Below are 15915 nucleotides of genomic sequence, written 5' to 3'. Positions count from 1 at the left end.
CAAACCATGCATTCAGAAGCAAGATCTTCGCCAAACCACACCTTTTTCAGGTCTGTTGTGGAGCGCATGGAAACGCTCTCACCTACCCAGCAGATGTATGTAATGCATTCGTGCCACGGTGCTCTACAGCAAGTTACCTCCCAACCTCCACCTCCCACCACTGTAGTTCCTCCACCTGCACCCCCTCCAGCCACTTTCCATCCTCCCCCTCCTATTACATACCAGCAACCTCCCCAGTACCAGCAACCTCCCCACTTCCAGCAACCTGCCCCGTACCAAACTCCTTCCCCATACAACTTTCCATCAACATCATCTGCTCCTACAGTCCCTGCCCAACCCTCCACTCCACCGCCCACCACCTCTTCTGCCTCCCACATGTCCACCCATTCTGTAGCTTTTTCCACACCTTCACCTCTAACTGTTCCTTCCCCACCACGATCCCAGTCTTCTCTCCACACTCCCATTGTCGAAGTGTCCCGCAGCCCCTACAGCAGTATTTCCACCCCACACTACACAGATTTATGATGTGTTTTGTAATAAAAATGCCCAGTTGGTTTCAAACCTTTATTAAAAAAATTTTTTTAACTTTAAAAACAGTTTACAAAAAAAAAATATTTTAAATAAAAGTTAAATTATTGTTTACACTGGTTGTCTGTCATTTCTTTCTGCGGCGAAATATGTTTAAAAAAAAGGTTAAATACAGGGTATTTAAAAGGTAAAAAGGTATTCAAAACCAGGTATATAACTGTGGGTAAATTTTAGCTTTTTGCCACAGTTGTGTTCCTGGTTGTGTTTGAAGCAAAGTATTTCACCTAAAAAGTTGTGTTTATTGTTGGTGATTTCCTAACAATGTACACAACTTTTGTTAAAAGGTGAAATACTTTGCATAAAACACAACCAGGTACACACCTGTGGCCTAAAGGTAAAAATAGTAAGACCATGACAAGATAGCCAACTTTGGTTGGCAAAGGTATATACTGTTGGTACAGAAGGTACACAAGTTTGGTTGGGCACAAATCTTTCACACTCTGTCATCCTGCCACTGTACTCTGCCTTGAGGTGACATAAAGTATAGTGCAAAATTGTCCCTCATTACTGAAACCGTCACAGAACTTCTAGTGGTAATGTCATGGTAATCTTGCAAGGTGGATTCTTCAGAGGTGTCCTCAATGGAAATGGGTTCCTTGCAGATAACAAAATTGTGGAGTACCACGCAAGCTTTGATCACCTCGTCAACAGTTTCTGTCTTGAGGTTGATCGCAGTCAATAGGACCCGCCATTTGGCTGTCAGAATACCAAAGGTACATTCAACCATTCTTCTTGCTCTTGTGAGGCGGTAATTAAAAATGCGTTTTGGTCTTGTCAATCCTCTGCTAGAGTACGGTTTCAAAAGGTGTTCTGACAGCTGGAAGGCTTCATCCCCTACACAGACAAATGGCATAGGTGGACCAGATGTTTGCGGCAGCGGTCTAGGGGGTGGGAACTGGAAGGTGTTTCCATACAGTTTCCGCCCCATGGCAGACAGTTTGAAAACTTGAGAGTCATTGGAGCGGCCATAGGCCCCAATATCAACAGCAATAAATTTGTATTCCGCGTCAGCGATGGCCATGAGGACAATTGAAAAATATTTCTTGTAATTGAAATATTCCGATCCCGATCCGGCTGGCTTTACAATGCGGATATGTTTCCCGTCCACAGCGCCCAAGCAGTTGGGAAACTGACATATCTGTTGAAACTTGTCAGCAATTTCAATCCACCTCTCTGTTGTGGGCTCTGGTAAAAACTCTTCAGCTAAGGAGTCCCACAGTGCACGGCATGTGTACTTCACTATTCCAGATATGGTGGAAATCCCGAGTCTGTACTTGAAATGCAGTGACGAAAGGGATTCTCCAGTTGCAAGAAATCTGTGGGGAATTAAAAAACAATAAATTAGTTTTAAATCACAGCATTACATACCAAAACTCAGCTATAACACTTGGAGATACAAACTACCACCAACAAGATTGCAGTGAAAGTGTGCTCTGATGCGATCACATCCAATAAATGTGGCTTACCTTAAAGTCACCATCAGACGCTCTGCGGGTGAAACAGAGAAGCGGCAATAGGTGTCCGCTTTTCTTATGAGGTGTGCAATGCGCTCCACCAAGTAATCAAAATTCTCCATTTTCATCCGAACATATCCAAAAAATTTATCCGGGTTTCGTCGAAGGTCCATGCAGAGTGTAGAATAGACCCCACGCGTCATTCTCTTGGCTGTGATGGGGTGGATCCACAAACGTCGTCTACGATGCCTGATGCGCTGCTGTCTCGCTCTCTCCTTCTCCAGAACAATCACCCTCAAACGATTCGCCTCCGCTATAAAATCCACCAAATTCTTCAAAATATTTCCAATCACAACATCCATCTTCGCCAGTAACTTGCTCTTCTCTCCAACCTGCACTTTCTCCTCTACAACCTGTCAAAGAAGGGCTGTAGGAACACGCTATATATAGTTTTCCAGTAGCCAATCCCGTTCGGAAGGCCACAAGGGTCAATTTTAAAAACCGGATCCGGCGTAATCCGTCGAAAAACGGATAGAAAAACGGATGAACCGGATGAGACGGATCCGGTTTTGTCTGTCAAGAACAAGACGGATCCGGCAGAAAACCGGATCCGGCATATCAGGTTTTACAAAACATTTGCTGGATCCGGCGTTCCGGCACGACTCCGGATCGCGCCTGACGCCGAAAACCTGATGTGTGAAAGTAGCCTTAAATGGTTTATGTAAAAACGCTGGTTAAAAACCTAATATGGATGTGGATAAAGGCTTAAGGCCGGGGTCACACTAATCTACGCAAAATACGGTCTGTAGTTTACAGGCGTAATACGGATAAATGACCCCTAAATAGTGCTCCGTAGGTCATCTGTAAGCAAGGTGTGGTCACGTATTTTGCGCATGTCAGCATCCGTATGTAATCCGTATGCAATCCGTATAGCGAGATTTTCTCGCAGCCTTGCAAAATGGACATTTAACGGTTTTGAGGCCTGCTAACTATTTAAATCATTAGCCTCCACCCTATTTATTGGCTGAGGAACAGGTGGCAGTCTCCATTCTGTCCATTTGTGACCTTGCCTTCACTAGGTGTGTTGCTGTTGTATGTGCAGCATGTCAGACAGTCTGACTTTCAACACAACTGAGCAGGTTCTCTTCAACTGGCTTTTGTCATGGTGCTTTGGTCAACCATACCCAGTGATAGTGGATCCGCGGAGGAGGAGACGCATGTGGGTCCATCCACTTTTGAGGCAACGACTCACAAGAGGTCATTTTCACCGCCTCTATTATTCTCTATGGGAGCATCCTGTTAAATTCTACCAATACTGTCGCATGAGCCTTGCAACATTTGCTACACTCTTGGAGACAGTGCGCCCTGGGATAACCTTTCAGGATACAAGGATGCGCAAAGCGATATTATTATTATTATTATTTATTGTTATAGCGCCATTTATTCCATGGCGCTTTACATGTGAGGGGGGTATACATAAAAACAAGTACAATAATCTTAAACAATATAAGTCATAACTGGTACAGGAGGAGAGAGGACCCTGCCCGCGAGGGCTCACAATCTTCAAGGGATGGGTGATAATACAGTAGGCGAGGGTAGAGCTGGTCGTGCAGCGGTTTGGTCGATCGGTGGTTACTGCAGGTTATAGGCTTGTCGGAAGAGGTGGGTCTTCAGGCTCTTTTTGAAAGATATCTGCAGAGGAGCGACTTCTACCCACAATACGGTATGTACTACACAACCACATTCTCTATGTTCATGATGTGTTGGGCAAAGTTTGAATTTTTGCCTTCTTGGAGTAATTTTTAGGCCCTCATCTTAGTCCACATAAGTTTCAACTTACAGACACGAATGTTGTGTGGAATATGGACTGAATATCACTTACTCATTGTGCAAAGCAAGATGTGTGTGTTATTTGCTCTGAAATCTTACCAAGTTTGGTATGTATGGACCTGTTTGTTTTGTAAATATGTGCATTCGACAATCATCCTTTTCTGTTGTTCTTCAGCTTCCTGGCCACTGGCCTGTCTTATGCTGCCCTCCACCATGAGTTTCTGATTGGAAGATCAACCATATCTGGCATAGTCAGGTCAACATGTAGTGAAATATGGACAAGACTCCATCAACTCGTCATGCCCGAGCCCAGGATGGAAGACTGGTTGAGGATATCAAGGGACTTTGAGGAGGCCTGCCAGTTTCCTAATTGTATTGGGGCCCTTGATGGCAAACATATCAGGGTGTGTAAGCCGCCGAACTCTGGCTCCCAATTCTTCAATTATAAACAATACTTTTCTGTTGTATTGTTGGCTCTGGTAGACCCTCAATACAAGTTTATAATTGTTGACATTGGGGCCTATGGAAGGACGGGAGACTCTCGAGTCTTCAATACTTCCATTATGGCTCGGCGGCTACGCACCAACCAGTTGGATCTACCACCACCACGCCAGCTATCAAGCTCCACTCAAGAATCTGTCCCTTATGGTCTTGTGGCAGATGAGGCCTTTCAGTTAACGCGCAATGTCATGAGGCCATGTCCCCGGCGCAACCTTCACCACAGGCGCAGGATATGTAACTTGCGCCTATCATGTGCTCGGCGACTGGTGGAGTGTTCCTTTGGCATTCTTTGTGCCAAATGGCGGGTACTCCAGTCTGCCATTCAGCTGAGTAAACAAAATGTTAATGAAGTAGTGAAAGCCTGAGTGGTACTTCATAACTTCACCAGGATACATGATTGTTCCTCCTCTGCTGGTGTTGTGCGTAGGCCGGACAATGTGTGTAGGGTGAGACCACCTATCAACCATCAACGTAGACCGATCTCTGGCCTCAATGTGCGTGATCATTTCACTAATTACTTTATGGCACCTAAGGGGGAACCTTCTTGGCAAGAGCATGCTGGATCTATGTTGGCAATGTTGGTTTGATGTGTGTCAAAATATATATATTTCTACCCCTTCTGAATTTATGACTGTTGCTTTGATTTGGTAAGCGTATTTTGATATGGGTTTGGACAATTAAGACAGAGACGTAAAGTGTAGTTGGCCAATTTTTACTTTTGGCTTTTTTGTGTTTTTTTTTTTCAGTTTGTAAGGCAAACATATTCTTGCCCTTTGAAAAACTTGGGCAATGGCCCAAATTGGGCTTTTGGCATATTTCAACACTGTTGTTCAAACAAAATTACAAACATATCCTACAACATACATAGTGCAATAACAACATTGCAACTGTACACATTTGGAATCCTAAGTAAAAAAGAGGAGTTATCCATCATCAAAATGAGGTACACAAGATAATACTAACATTTATTATGAATGTTTTCAAATCATATTAATAAGCCACCATGACAGGCAAGGCTACCTTACGCGTTTCTGACACATATTACATGTCTGCAATAAACACAATATTTCACCGCACTGTACTGGGAAAGTCAAAGGATCAAATTAGAAGACTGACTTGATAATACATAGAGAGAGCGTGATGGTCTTGAGGCTGTTTGCCTTGATTTTGGAATATAGTTAGCTGGCCTAAATTGGACTAAGAGAATATGGACAGCACGCCTTTTCTATGCATTTTCAAGTGAGTACTCTATTTTGATCCTTTGACTTTGCCAGTATAGCCCCGTTAAATATTGTATTTTTTACAGACATGTAATATGTCTCAGAAACGCATAAGGTAGCCTTGCCTGTCATGGTGTCTTAATCATATGATTTGAAAACCGTCATAAGAAATGTTAGTATTATCTGTTTTAGCTCATGTTGCTGCTGGATAAAACCTCTTTTTGACTTTGCCTTGGGATTTTAACCACCAGTTCAAACACACTGGACATCTCCTCCCATCAGACCAATTAAGAACAGTCATGTACAGTATGGGTTTACTAAGTCCATGTTTTAAGCCACTTACAAATTGTGGAATGTTGGGGAAGGAGAAGGCGGAGGAGCAGCCTGTGGTTGCTGCTGACTACTTTGAGCAACATAGCCCTGTGTGGGTGCATACTGTTGCCCATGCTGTTGGTACTGACCTTCCTCCTGTGATTGTTGGGGGTAGTGGCCATAGTAATACTGCTGAGGGGCATCTTGTTGGGGCGGGTAGGCCCGTGTCTCATACCCACCAATATAGCCATGTCGTCCCCAACCAGGTTGGGACCAGCCTCCAACACTGGGTGGGACTAAGTGGCCATATTGGTGGGGTTGGCTACAGCCAGAAATGTGTTGCTGTTGTTGGGAAGGTTGGGTAGGGGGAGGAAGGTGGTGACGTGTAGGCCCACGTATTAGAGGATGTTATGTTCAGACCCTGCTTGAGCAAGGATCTGTGTGGATGGTCTCATGCGCATTAGATTTCGGGGGAAAGCTGCCACCTCTCCAGATATTCGAAAAGCTCATATGGGGTATGGTGGGGGTGCTTGCATCAAGCAGGATCTGAAAACATCCCCTAATACGGAGCCTGACCTCACGGGTAAGGGCACGGAGATAAAGGGTCAGGCTACGTGAGTAGGCCTCCTCCCCATCACCTGTAGTGACTCGAGATAAATAATTTAGCACCCCTGTGTCCACATTGGTCCTGCTCTCTTGAACAGTGACCTGGCGCCTTCTTCAGCCTCGCCGGGATGTAACAGCAGCCTGTGGGGATCCCCTGATCTGGCCAGTTGGGCTGCTGCTCAAGTTGCCCGGCTCTTCCAGGATGGGTGATGGGGCAGCAGCAGACCGTCCTGGTGGTGTTGTTTGTTGGGCAGCCAATGTGTTCTCCTGTGATGACTCATCTTCTGCCATGCTTCTTGTAGGGGGAGAAGATGGGCCAGCCACCTCATCCCCTACAGGATCAATTATGGGCTCTGTCTCTGAGCCCGTTCCTCGATCCGTAAGGTTGGATTGAGTTCTGTTATGAAATAGAACAGAGGCAAAAATACATCAATATTTTTGGCCCTGTAAAGTATCTGTGTAATGTGGTGTGAGGTATCTACTTACGGTCTCAGATCCAGAATTGGGGCGAGGAAGGAGAGCCGGTCATAATAGATGCATTTTCGTTTTACGTATCCCGCACCCCCACTCCTGGACCGCTGCTGGCGTTCCCGGCGGTATTGGTCCCGGATGCTTCGCCAGCGTTTCATCACATCTTCCACTGCAATGTGACAGGAAGTATTGTCAAATTCACATACTTGAGAGGTCACATTTGCTACCAGTAGTCTAGGCATGGGGCCTTCTGGGGTGTGCTTTCTACCCATGGTGGCATATCTAATTGGGAAGATACACAGGGTCTCTTTAGCTACACTTAATAATTGTTTTGTCTAGGAGGATGAGGAGCTTGTGGCCTAACCCCAAATTATGGCTGTGTGAATCCACGTGTCACATCCAAATCTAACGGCCTCATGAGGCAAAAAGTACATGCACAGGAAGGGGGGGTGCCAGAGGCGTATCTAGGCTTCCTGGCACCCGGGGCAAGAATTTGGTTTGACGCCCCCCCCACTCCAAATTCCCCTCACATTCATCCCATCCCCACTCATTTTCCCTCATCCCCACTCCAAATCCCCCACACATTATATAACCCCCATCCCCACTCCCAAATCCCCCCCACACATTATGTACCCCCCACTCCAAATCCCCCACATATTAACCCCATCCCTACTCATTAACCCCCCAAACAATAACCCCCATCCCCACTCATTAATTCCATCCCCACTCATTAACCCCCCCAAACAATAACCCCCATCCCCACTCATTAATTCCATCCCCACTCATTAACCCCCCGTCCTTACTCCCAAATCCCCCAACACATTATGTACCCCCACTCCAAATCCCCCACACATTAACCCCCATCCCCACTCATTAACCCCCAACAAATTAATTCCATCCCCACTCAATAACCCCCATCCCCACACATTAACCCCATCCCCTCATTAACCCCCCACACATTAACCCCCATCCCCACTCATTAACCCCCCACACATTAACCCCATCCCCACTCTTTACCCCCCACACAGTAACCCCCATCTCCACTCATTAACCCCCATCCATTAACCCCCATCCCCACTCTTTAACCCCCCCACACATTAATCCCTATCCCCACATTAACCTCATCTCCACTCATTAACCCCCCACTCATTAACCCCCCACACATTAACCCCCATCCCCACTCATTAACCCCCCACACATTAACCCCCATCCCCTCTCATTAACCCCCCCCACATTAACCCCATCCCCACTCTTTACCCCCCATCTCCACTCATTAACCCCCATCCATTACCCCCATCCCCACTCATTAACGCCACTACACATTAACCTCATCGCCACACATTAACACCCCCCATCTTCGGTGGTTTCTTCAGCTCCACATTGGAGCACACTTACCACCAGCGCTGAGCGTTCACTCTGGGCGCCGGGGAGTGACGTCAGCAGCATGATCACATGACATGTCACGCTGCTGACGTCGCTCTGGCCCGGCGGTCAGAGCTGCAATTGTACTGGCGTCTATACAGACGTCAGTACAATTGTTCCCTGGGAGCCGGCACGCGCACCTTCTCTGTGCCAGCTGTCAGCTTGACAGCTGACACAAAGAACCGCCGACTCTCAGGCCAGGGGGGCGGCAGAACGCAGCCGCCAGGGAGGACACTGTGGACCGCTGCATTCGACGGCCCGACTGCGCCCCCCCTGCTGGCTGCGCCCGGGGCAACTGCCCCGGTTGCCCCCCCCTAGATACGCCCCTGGGGGGTGCTGATTCTATATTCCTTTTTTGTTGTGTGCTAAGGTTACTCATGTTTTGCCTTGTACTTACGAATTTTATGCTGCTCCTCACGTTGTCGATCACTAAAGTCATGGTACATCTGGCGACAGATGCGCCTCCATGACGCCTCCTTTCTTGCCCGGTTTGAATAATTGGCATCGCGTTGGTCCCAGATTTCGGGACGCTCCTGCACCAGGACTATTAACATCTCCACATTTATGTACGTGGACGCCATGCTGCTGCTGAACTCCGTGGAGGCGTACTTCCGGGATGTCTGGAGCGCTTTTTGAGCTCATTTGCATGTCTCGGCTTCCTAATGATGGATTGGCCCATTTCCTGTCACCAGCCAAAAGACCTGCATATTGCTCGCAGGTCACACGTCTGGTCCGTGTGTAATCCGTATTTTTTGCGCACCCATAGACTTGCATTGGCGTACTACGGCCGTAGTATGCAGACAATCGCAGCATTCAAGTCTCCAGGTCCAGATGAATTACACCCCAGAGTACTGAAGGAGATAGCAGAAGAAATTTTTGAACCCCTCTCTATAATCTTTGAAAATTCTTGGAGAACAGGAGAAGTGCCAGAAGACTGGAGAAGAGCAAATGTTGTTCCTATCTTCAAAAAGGGGAAGAAGGTGGACCCAGGTAACTATAGGCCGGTGAGTCTGACTTCTATACCAGGAAAGATCTTTGAACAAATTATTAAACAACATGTATGTCAATACCTGGATAAGAATGAAGTGATTAAACAGAGTCAGCATGGGTTTGTAACTAATAAGTCATGTCAGACTAACTTAATTTCCTTCTATGACGGTATCACTGATTGGTTGGATCAAGGAAATGCTGTAGATATAGTATATCTTGACTTCAGCAAAGCATTTGACAAAGTCTCTCATACAATCCTTATTGAAAAAATGATTAAGTATGGAATGGACAAGGCAACTGTTAGGTGGATTCATAACTGGCTTAGTGATCGGACCCAAAGAGTGGTCGTAAATGGCTGCACATCCAGTTGGAAGAATGTCTCAAGTGGGGTACCACAGGGCTCTGTCCTGGGCCCTGTATTGTTCAACATCTTTATCAACGATTTAGATGAAGGAATTGAGGGTAAACTGATTAAATTTGCTGATGACACAAAGCTAGGAGGGATAGCTAATACTAGAGAAGAGAGAGAGAGGATTCAAAAAGATTTAAATAAACTGGAGAAGTGGGCAGCAACTAACAGAATGGTTTTTAACAGGGAGAAATGCAAAGTACTACATCTGGGCAATAAAAATGGAAAAAGCATATATAGAATGGGAGGAATAGGGCTAAGTGACAGCACATGTGAAAAAGACTTGGGTATACTAATAGATCACAGACTGAATATGAGTCAACAGTGTGATGCAGCAGCAAAAAAGGCAAATGCAATTCTAGGATGTATTAACAGAAGCATACAGTCTAGATCACGTGAAGTCATTATTTCCCTCTACTCCTCTTTGGTCAGACCTCATCTGGAATATTGTGTCCAGTTTTGGGCACCACATTTTAAAAAAGACATCAACAAACTGGAGCAAGTTCAGAAAAGAGCGACCAGAATGGTGACCGGTCTGCAAACCCTGTCTTATGAGGAAAGGTTGCAGGATTTGGGAATGTTTAGTTTGCAAAAGAGAAGACTGAGAGGAGACTTAATAGCTGTCTACAAATATCTAAAGGGCTGTCACATTGTAGAAGGATCAACTTTATTCTCATTTGCACAAGGAAAGACTAGAAGCAATGGGATGAAACTGAATGGGAGGAGACACAGATTAGATATTAGAAAAAACTTTTTGACACTTAGAGTGATCAATGAGTGGAACAGGCTGCCATGAGAAGTGGTGAGTTCTCCTTCAATGGAAGTCTTCAAACAGAGGCTGGACAGACATCTGATTGGGATGATTTAGCGAATCCTGCTTTGAGCAGGGGGTTGGACCAGATGGCCCAGGAGGTCCCTTCCAACTCTACGATTCTATGATTCTATGATTCTATGCTGCGATTGGCACGGAACGTAGAATACGGATGAGAAATATACGCCTGGTGCGAGGGACCCCATAGAGAATCATTGGTCCGTGTCTAATGCGTGCTTTTAGCGCCTCTCAGCCGTATTACTCGCCAGTGTGACCCCGGCCTAATAGTGTTATATGACCTTCTGCCACATACAATATGGTGTCTTTGAGGTGATGCAGAGAGAGGAAATGCCACACATGCTTTTCTATTGGCTGGCTGCACATGCTCAGTTGAGCTACAGGAACGCCAGATGTAGCGTTTTCAATGTTCATGGCATCCTCCATGTGGTAAACCAAAGGGATTATGAGACGCTGTAATACTGTATGACTAATGTGCAATCACAAAAACACTAATAAGATGAAGCTTAATGGAAAGTATAAAGATTGTATTGAGCACAAAGCACTTTTTGCACATATGGAGCCTATTGACTATAATGAAAGAAATTGTGTGCACTGAATTGTCATTTCTTGTATTGTATTGTAAAATGATTGACAATTGAGAGATTGTTATATGGTCTATAAAAAGACACTTTTTTGTAACACCCACTGCTGGAGAAAGGCTCAGTTGAGCCGAAACGTTGCCTTGATATGTGGGCAGAATAAAACTCACCTACCACTCTGAAAAACGTTACTATGGAGTGCTGCCTTTTTTTGGAATGAATATATATATATATACATACATATATATATATATATAGATAGCTATAGAGATAATAATAATAAATTTTATTTCTATAGCGCCAACATATTCCGCAGCGCTTTACATTTCAGAGGGGATTTGTACAGACAATAGACATTACAGCATAACAATAATCACATATAGTAGATTATAACAAATACCAAGAGGAATGAGGGCCCTGCTCGCAAGCTTACAGTCTAGGAGGAAAGAGGTAGACATGATTGTATGGACCAGAGATAGGTAGCTATAGAGATAGATAGATAGATAGATAGATAGATAGATAGATAGAACAGACAGCAGCACAAACTTGAGCAGATTTTGGGTGCAATAGTCCTGAATAATGCAGTTGTCCAACGCAAAAATATAAATAGGAAAAAATGGGTTGAAAGTGATGAAGTACACTTGGAGGAAACGTTGAATAAAATGACACAGAAGTTTAGCCAGAGGGGATACCCCAAAAGACTTTTAAAGGCGCAAAGAGCTAGGCCACAGGAGGTTAAATGTGACTCCTTATTTGAGACAAAGGAAAGACAGAATTTGAGTAGGATTCCCTTTGTCTCTAATTTTAGCGAAGAGAGTGGTGCTTTATTACATGTAATTAAAAAACATTGGAAAACTTGAATTTAAAGAACCCCCTCTCATGTCATATAGGCGTAATAAAAACATTAAAGACCAATTGGTACGTTCAGAAGTGGGATCAATCAAAAAACAAAGCCGACCTCTCTTGTTGATTCTGTCACACTAAGGTGCGACCCGTCTTAATTGTCTGTGGCCGAATTGTAGCTTTGGCACAAGGTATACGTATACCTTGTGCCAAAGCTACAATTCGGCCACAGACAATTAAGACGGGTCACACCTTAGTGTGACAGAATCAACAGTTGGCGCTCAAACAGTGGGGCTCAGGACGATACCAGATGATCACAGCCGCAACAAAATCTCCCCCCAGGACGGACGTCTTTCCAGCGGGACGAGACTGCAGCTCGAGACCTGGTGAGAAAATATATCATCTTACCTAACCTTCTGTATTCACGTCCGGCTGGGAGGAGATAGTTGGCTGTCTTCTCTGAACCCTTAAACTGACCACGTTTGAAAGTCCTGAGCCTACGGACCCGGTCAGGTATATAATTCCTTAATTGTCTGTGTGTATTATCCGGTCTAACCAATTCGGAGGGTGTATCTAGAATCCATCTAGTATCTGATAAAAACTATTTCATACTGCACTAGGACTACTAGAAGCATACAGAGCAGAGTACAAAGGGGATGTTTCCACTGGGTTATCACCCTGGTTCCGACCTTAGACGGTCGAAGAAGTTATATATATATATATATCAGATATATACATATAGGTGCTCACGTCCGGCCATACGCCCACGGTATAAACTGGGCCCGGTGACGTGAATGACACGGTATATACATTTTTAAGGAAAGAGGTGATTACTAATTTTTCCCCCTCTGCTGAAATATCAACCACCTATCTAGAAGTGATTACCACTATTTACTATACCTAAAGTGACAAAAAGCCCAGCCCTAGTTGCCTTGGTAACAAAAGAACAGTGAAAGGGATAAGGAATACATTCATAATAGTTTTTTTTATGTTTGAAGTATTGATGCATTGTTGTGACACGCCTGTCCGCAGCTCTCATATTGGATATACTGCCATACTGGTTAGACTGCTATTTCAGCTGCATTTCCTGAATGCAAAGTGTTTAACAATCACGCTACATTATCTGTATTCGGTCCGGAGGATATAAAATATAGAGTGTAATAAGTTGTTTTATAGTATACACACAGTAACCCTTCAAGCATATTTATAATTACGGTAATCTAAAAGTTTAATTGTCTGCCTTATCTGCTTTGCCTCTCTGCTTTGCTGTTTTGGTTGTTTGCATACGTGATTGTTACCTCAGCCAGCCTGAAAAGGAAAAAAAAAAAATATAGATAGGGAGACGTACTGAGCAAATTCACTGTCACTCTGGTTCCGGTCCTGCTCTCGGCTTGACCGATGATCGCAGAAGTCTGAACTGTGTCTCTCCCAGTGGGCAAGTGGGAGTAGGGGCTTGATTACTCTCAGTGATTTTCCAACCTCTAAGTGGTTGGTGACTTCTTGCGGGTTTCCCACCGGACATCATCTGGCTAAGATGATGGTGTTTTAGCTGCAGCATAGGTTCATAAGTTATATGGGTGGAAGGGTAATTTCAATTACCGTGTTGATGTGACTGAGTGATTGCTCTCTCCCTGAAAAGTATGGTTTGCCCAGGTGTAGATTTTTCACCTCTACAAATCAGGCTGGCATATGGATAGGTAAATTGCGAATTGTTTTGGTGTCAAGGATTCGCAGTATTTGATGTCAGTACCAGTTTTAAATTCATTGTCTTTTGTCTTTTGTAGTGTGTATAATTTGCAGGAGGCGTACTAGCATGTGGTTAAAATTTTTGAATGCATACATACATATGTTGTGAAATTAGAGAATTGGATAAACTGGTTTTGTTCTGCATACTATAATTATAAGGTTAGTTGGTTCAGGTAGAAAGAGAATTACTTGAATGGTAATTGCTTGATTTGTACAGATATCTCTGTGAGATCCGAGGTCTATTGTTACTTTTTAGTTATTGTTTTACTAATGTCACTACATTTCTCTATGAGATGGTTTTCTTTGAAATATTTTAGAGCGAAAGTTTTGAGGAAACAGAAATTTTAACAATTTATAAGGTATTTTTATACTACGCAGTTTCTGGATACACAAGATTTGTGAAATACTCTGGTGTTAGTTGTTGGTTAATTCCCTATATTACTGTGTTCAAGATAGCTAGACATCACTATGTTCACTGAAGACCCCTTTACTCGGACATAAGGAGTACATACAGCTTTTACAGTCACATATCCAACTGTTCATAACCCCGTGAGAATTTGTTTCAAGACGCACACATACATATGTTTTTCAGATATACTCAGAATTCAGATGATAGAATGGGTGGGAGCAGTCAGTCGATATCTATAAGACAGATATGACTCATAGTGGAGTGAGAAAGAAAATGTACGTTAAGAAACCCTCCGATCACGAGGGGAGGAGCATTAGATAAGAAGGGATAGAAGAATGTGTTACTGAGTGGAGAGCAGCGTCCCAGCCTCAAGTACTATGAGGTGTTACAGGACCCTGAAGCATTTTATAAGAAGGCAGAGGAAGTTAGGAAAAAAGGCATGAGGAGAGGAATATAACAAGATTGCTGAATTTTGTGCAAAACAAATATTTACACAGGAAGATGTCAGTTGCAATATCTGCATTACATTCATTTATACCTCTATATACATTCCAGATGACTGGACGTGTGCCAGCTGTCAAACGCAGAATGCAGAACATCGTGAGACTTGTTCTGACTGTCAGATGACCTACCCAAAGAGCCGTACCTTCTTTCCAACTATTTATATAGACGGCACGTCTTATGCTACATCCTGTCCAGCATCCATTATAGTTTTATTAATTAATGTAGTTTATGAAAAGAATAATGAAGAAAAAGATGAATATGACATGGAGGTATATAAGTAAACAGAACCGGAGGAGACAGGAAATAAATAGCTCAGACTGATAATCTACAGTATTTATCGTTATATGGTGAGGGGACATAATTATCATCATCATCTTTTAAGCCTCAAAGCTCATACTTTTATACACAATCTACTACATGCAAGGACTCCTGGAAATGCCAGGAGACAGATACCCTAGTAAACAGCTCGCCCCCCCCCACAAAAATACAGTAGAGAAACAACATCTCTCACCCAGACAGAGGTTGAGGATACTCCTCTCAAATTCCTGGTGGGTCCCGATGCAATCAGAAGAGTAATCAGGGATATTGATCTACTTGCTGAAGAAGTATGTAGTCTTTTCTTTTTTACAAGACACATCTGTAGATCATGTGGGCGTTGAACTAATGGCACTGATCCCAGACTCAATATTGGCAGGCTGAAAATCCAGTTTGTAAAGGTGGGGCCGAAGCCAGTAGCCCTGCTGCCAAGGAAATTGCAATATTCATCCTATTTCACCCTCCATTTCATAATTTGCAATTATTTCTATGAAGTTATGGATAATACATGACTTATGTGCTGTCAATGAAGTTATAGTACTGAACACATCTATGGTATCAAACCCACACACTATGTTTTGTTTTTATCAATTCTATTTATTTTTCTATGGTTCACGGTGATTGACCTGGCCAATGCTTTCTTCAGTTTATTTCTACATGCTGCAAGCCAGTACCTGTTTGTTTTCACACGAGGGCCAGCAATATTTTGGACTATAATGCCTCGAGAGGCACAGTATAGCCTCTCTATGTTCACCCGAGCCATGACCACGGTCCTGGAGCCCTGGAAGAGGATACATCCCACAGCCACTTTTTTTTTTTTTTTTTTTACAATACATATGGATGACCTCCGACCCTGACTGAAGACAGCCAAGACAATACTGCTCT

At 43.9% G+C, this 15915-nt stretch overlaps 1 protein-coding gene across 1 annotated transcript in view; it reads right to left on the bottom strand.

The window, feature by feature from the left end:
- The window catches only part of SKA1 (spindle and kinetochore associated complex subunit 1), a 37885-nt gene extending 22521 nt beyond the window's left edge, over window positions 1–15364 (bottom strand). The window contains exon 1 of the mRNA XM_073584780.1: window positions 15227–15364. Within this exon, the coding sequence (XP_073440881.1) occupies window positions 15227–15352 (126 nt within the window). The 5' untranslated portion in view covers window positions 15353–15364. The remainder of the gene's footprint in view (window positions 1–15226) is intronic.
- Between the last annotated feature and the right edge of the window lie 551 nt (window positions 15365–15915).

Source organism: Dendrobates tinctorius, unplaced genomic scaffold (assembly GCF_039654945.1).
Source record: "Dendrobates tinctorius isolate UK_male_01 unplaced genomic scaffold, ASM3965494v1 ptg000085l, whole genome shotgun sequence".
NCBI classification, from domain to species: domain Eukaryota; kingdom Metazoa; phylum Chordata; class Amphibia; order Anura; family Dendrobatidae; genus Dendrobates; species Dendrobates tinctorius.
The sequence above is the reverse complement of the archived record's forward strand: the minus strand, read 5'-3'. Positions and strand labels throughout refer to the sequence as shown.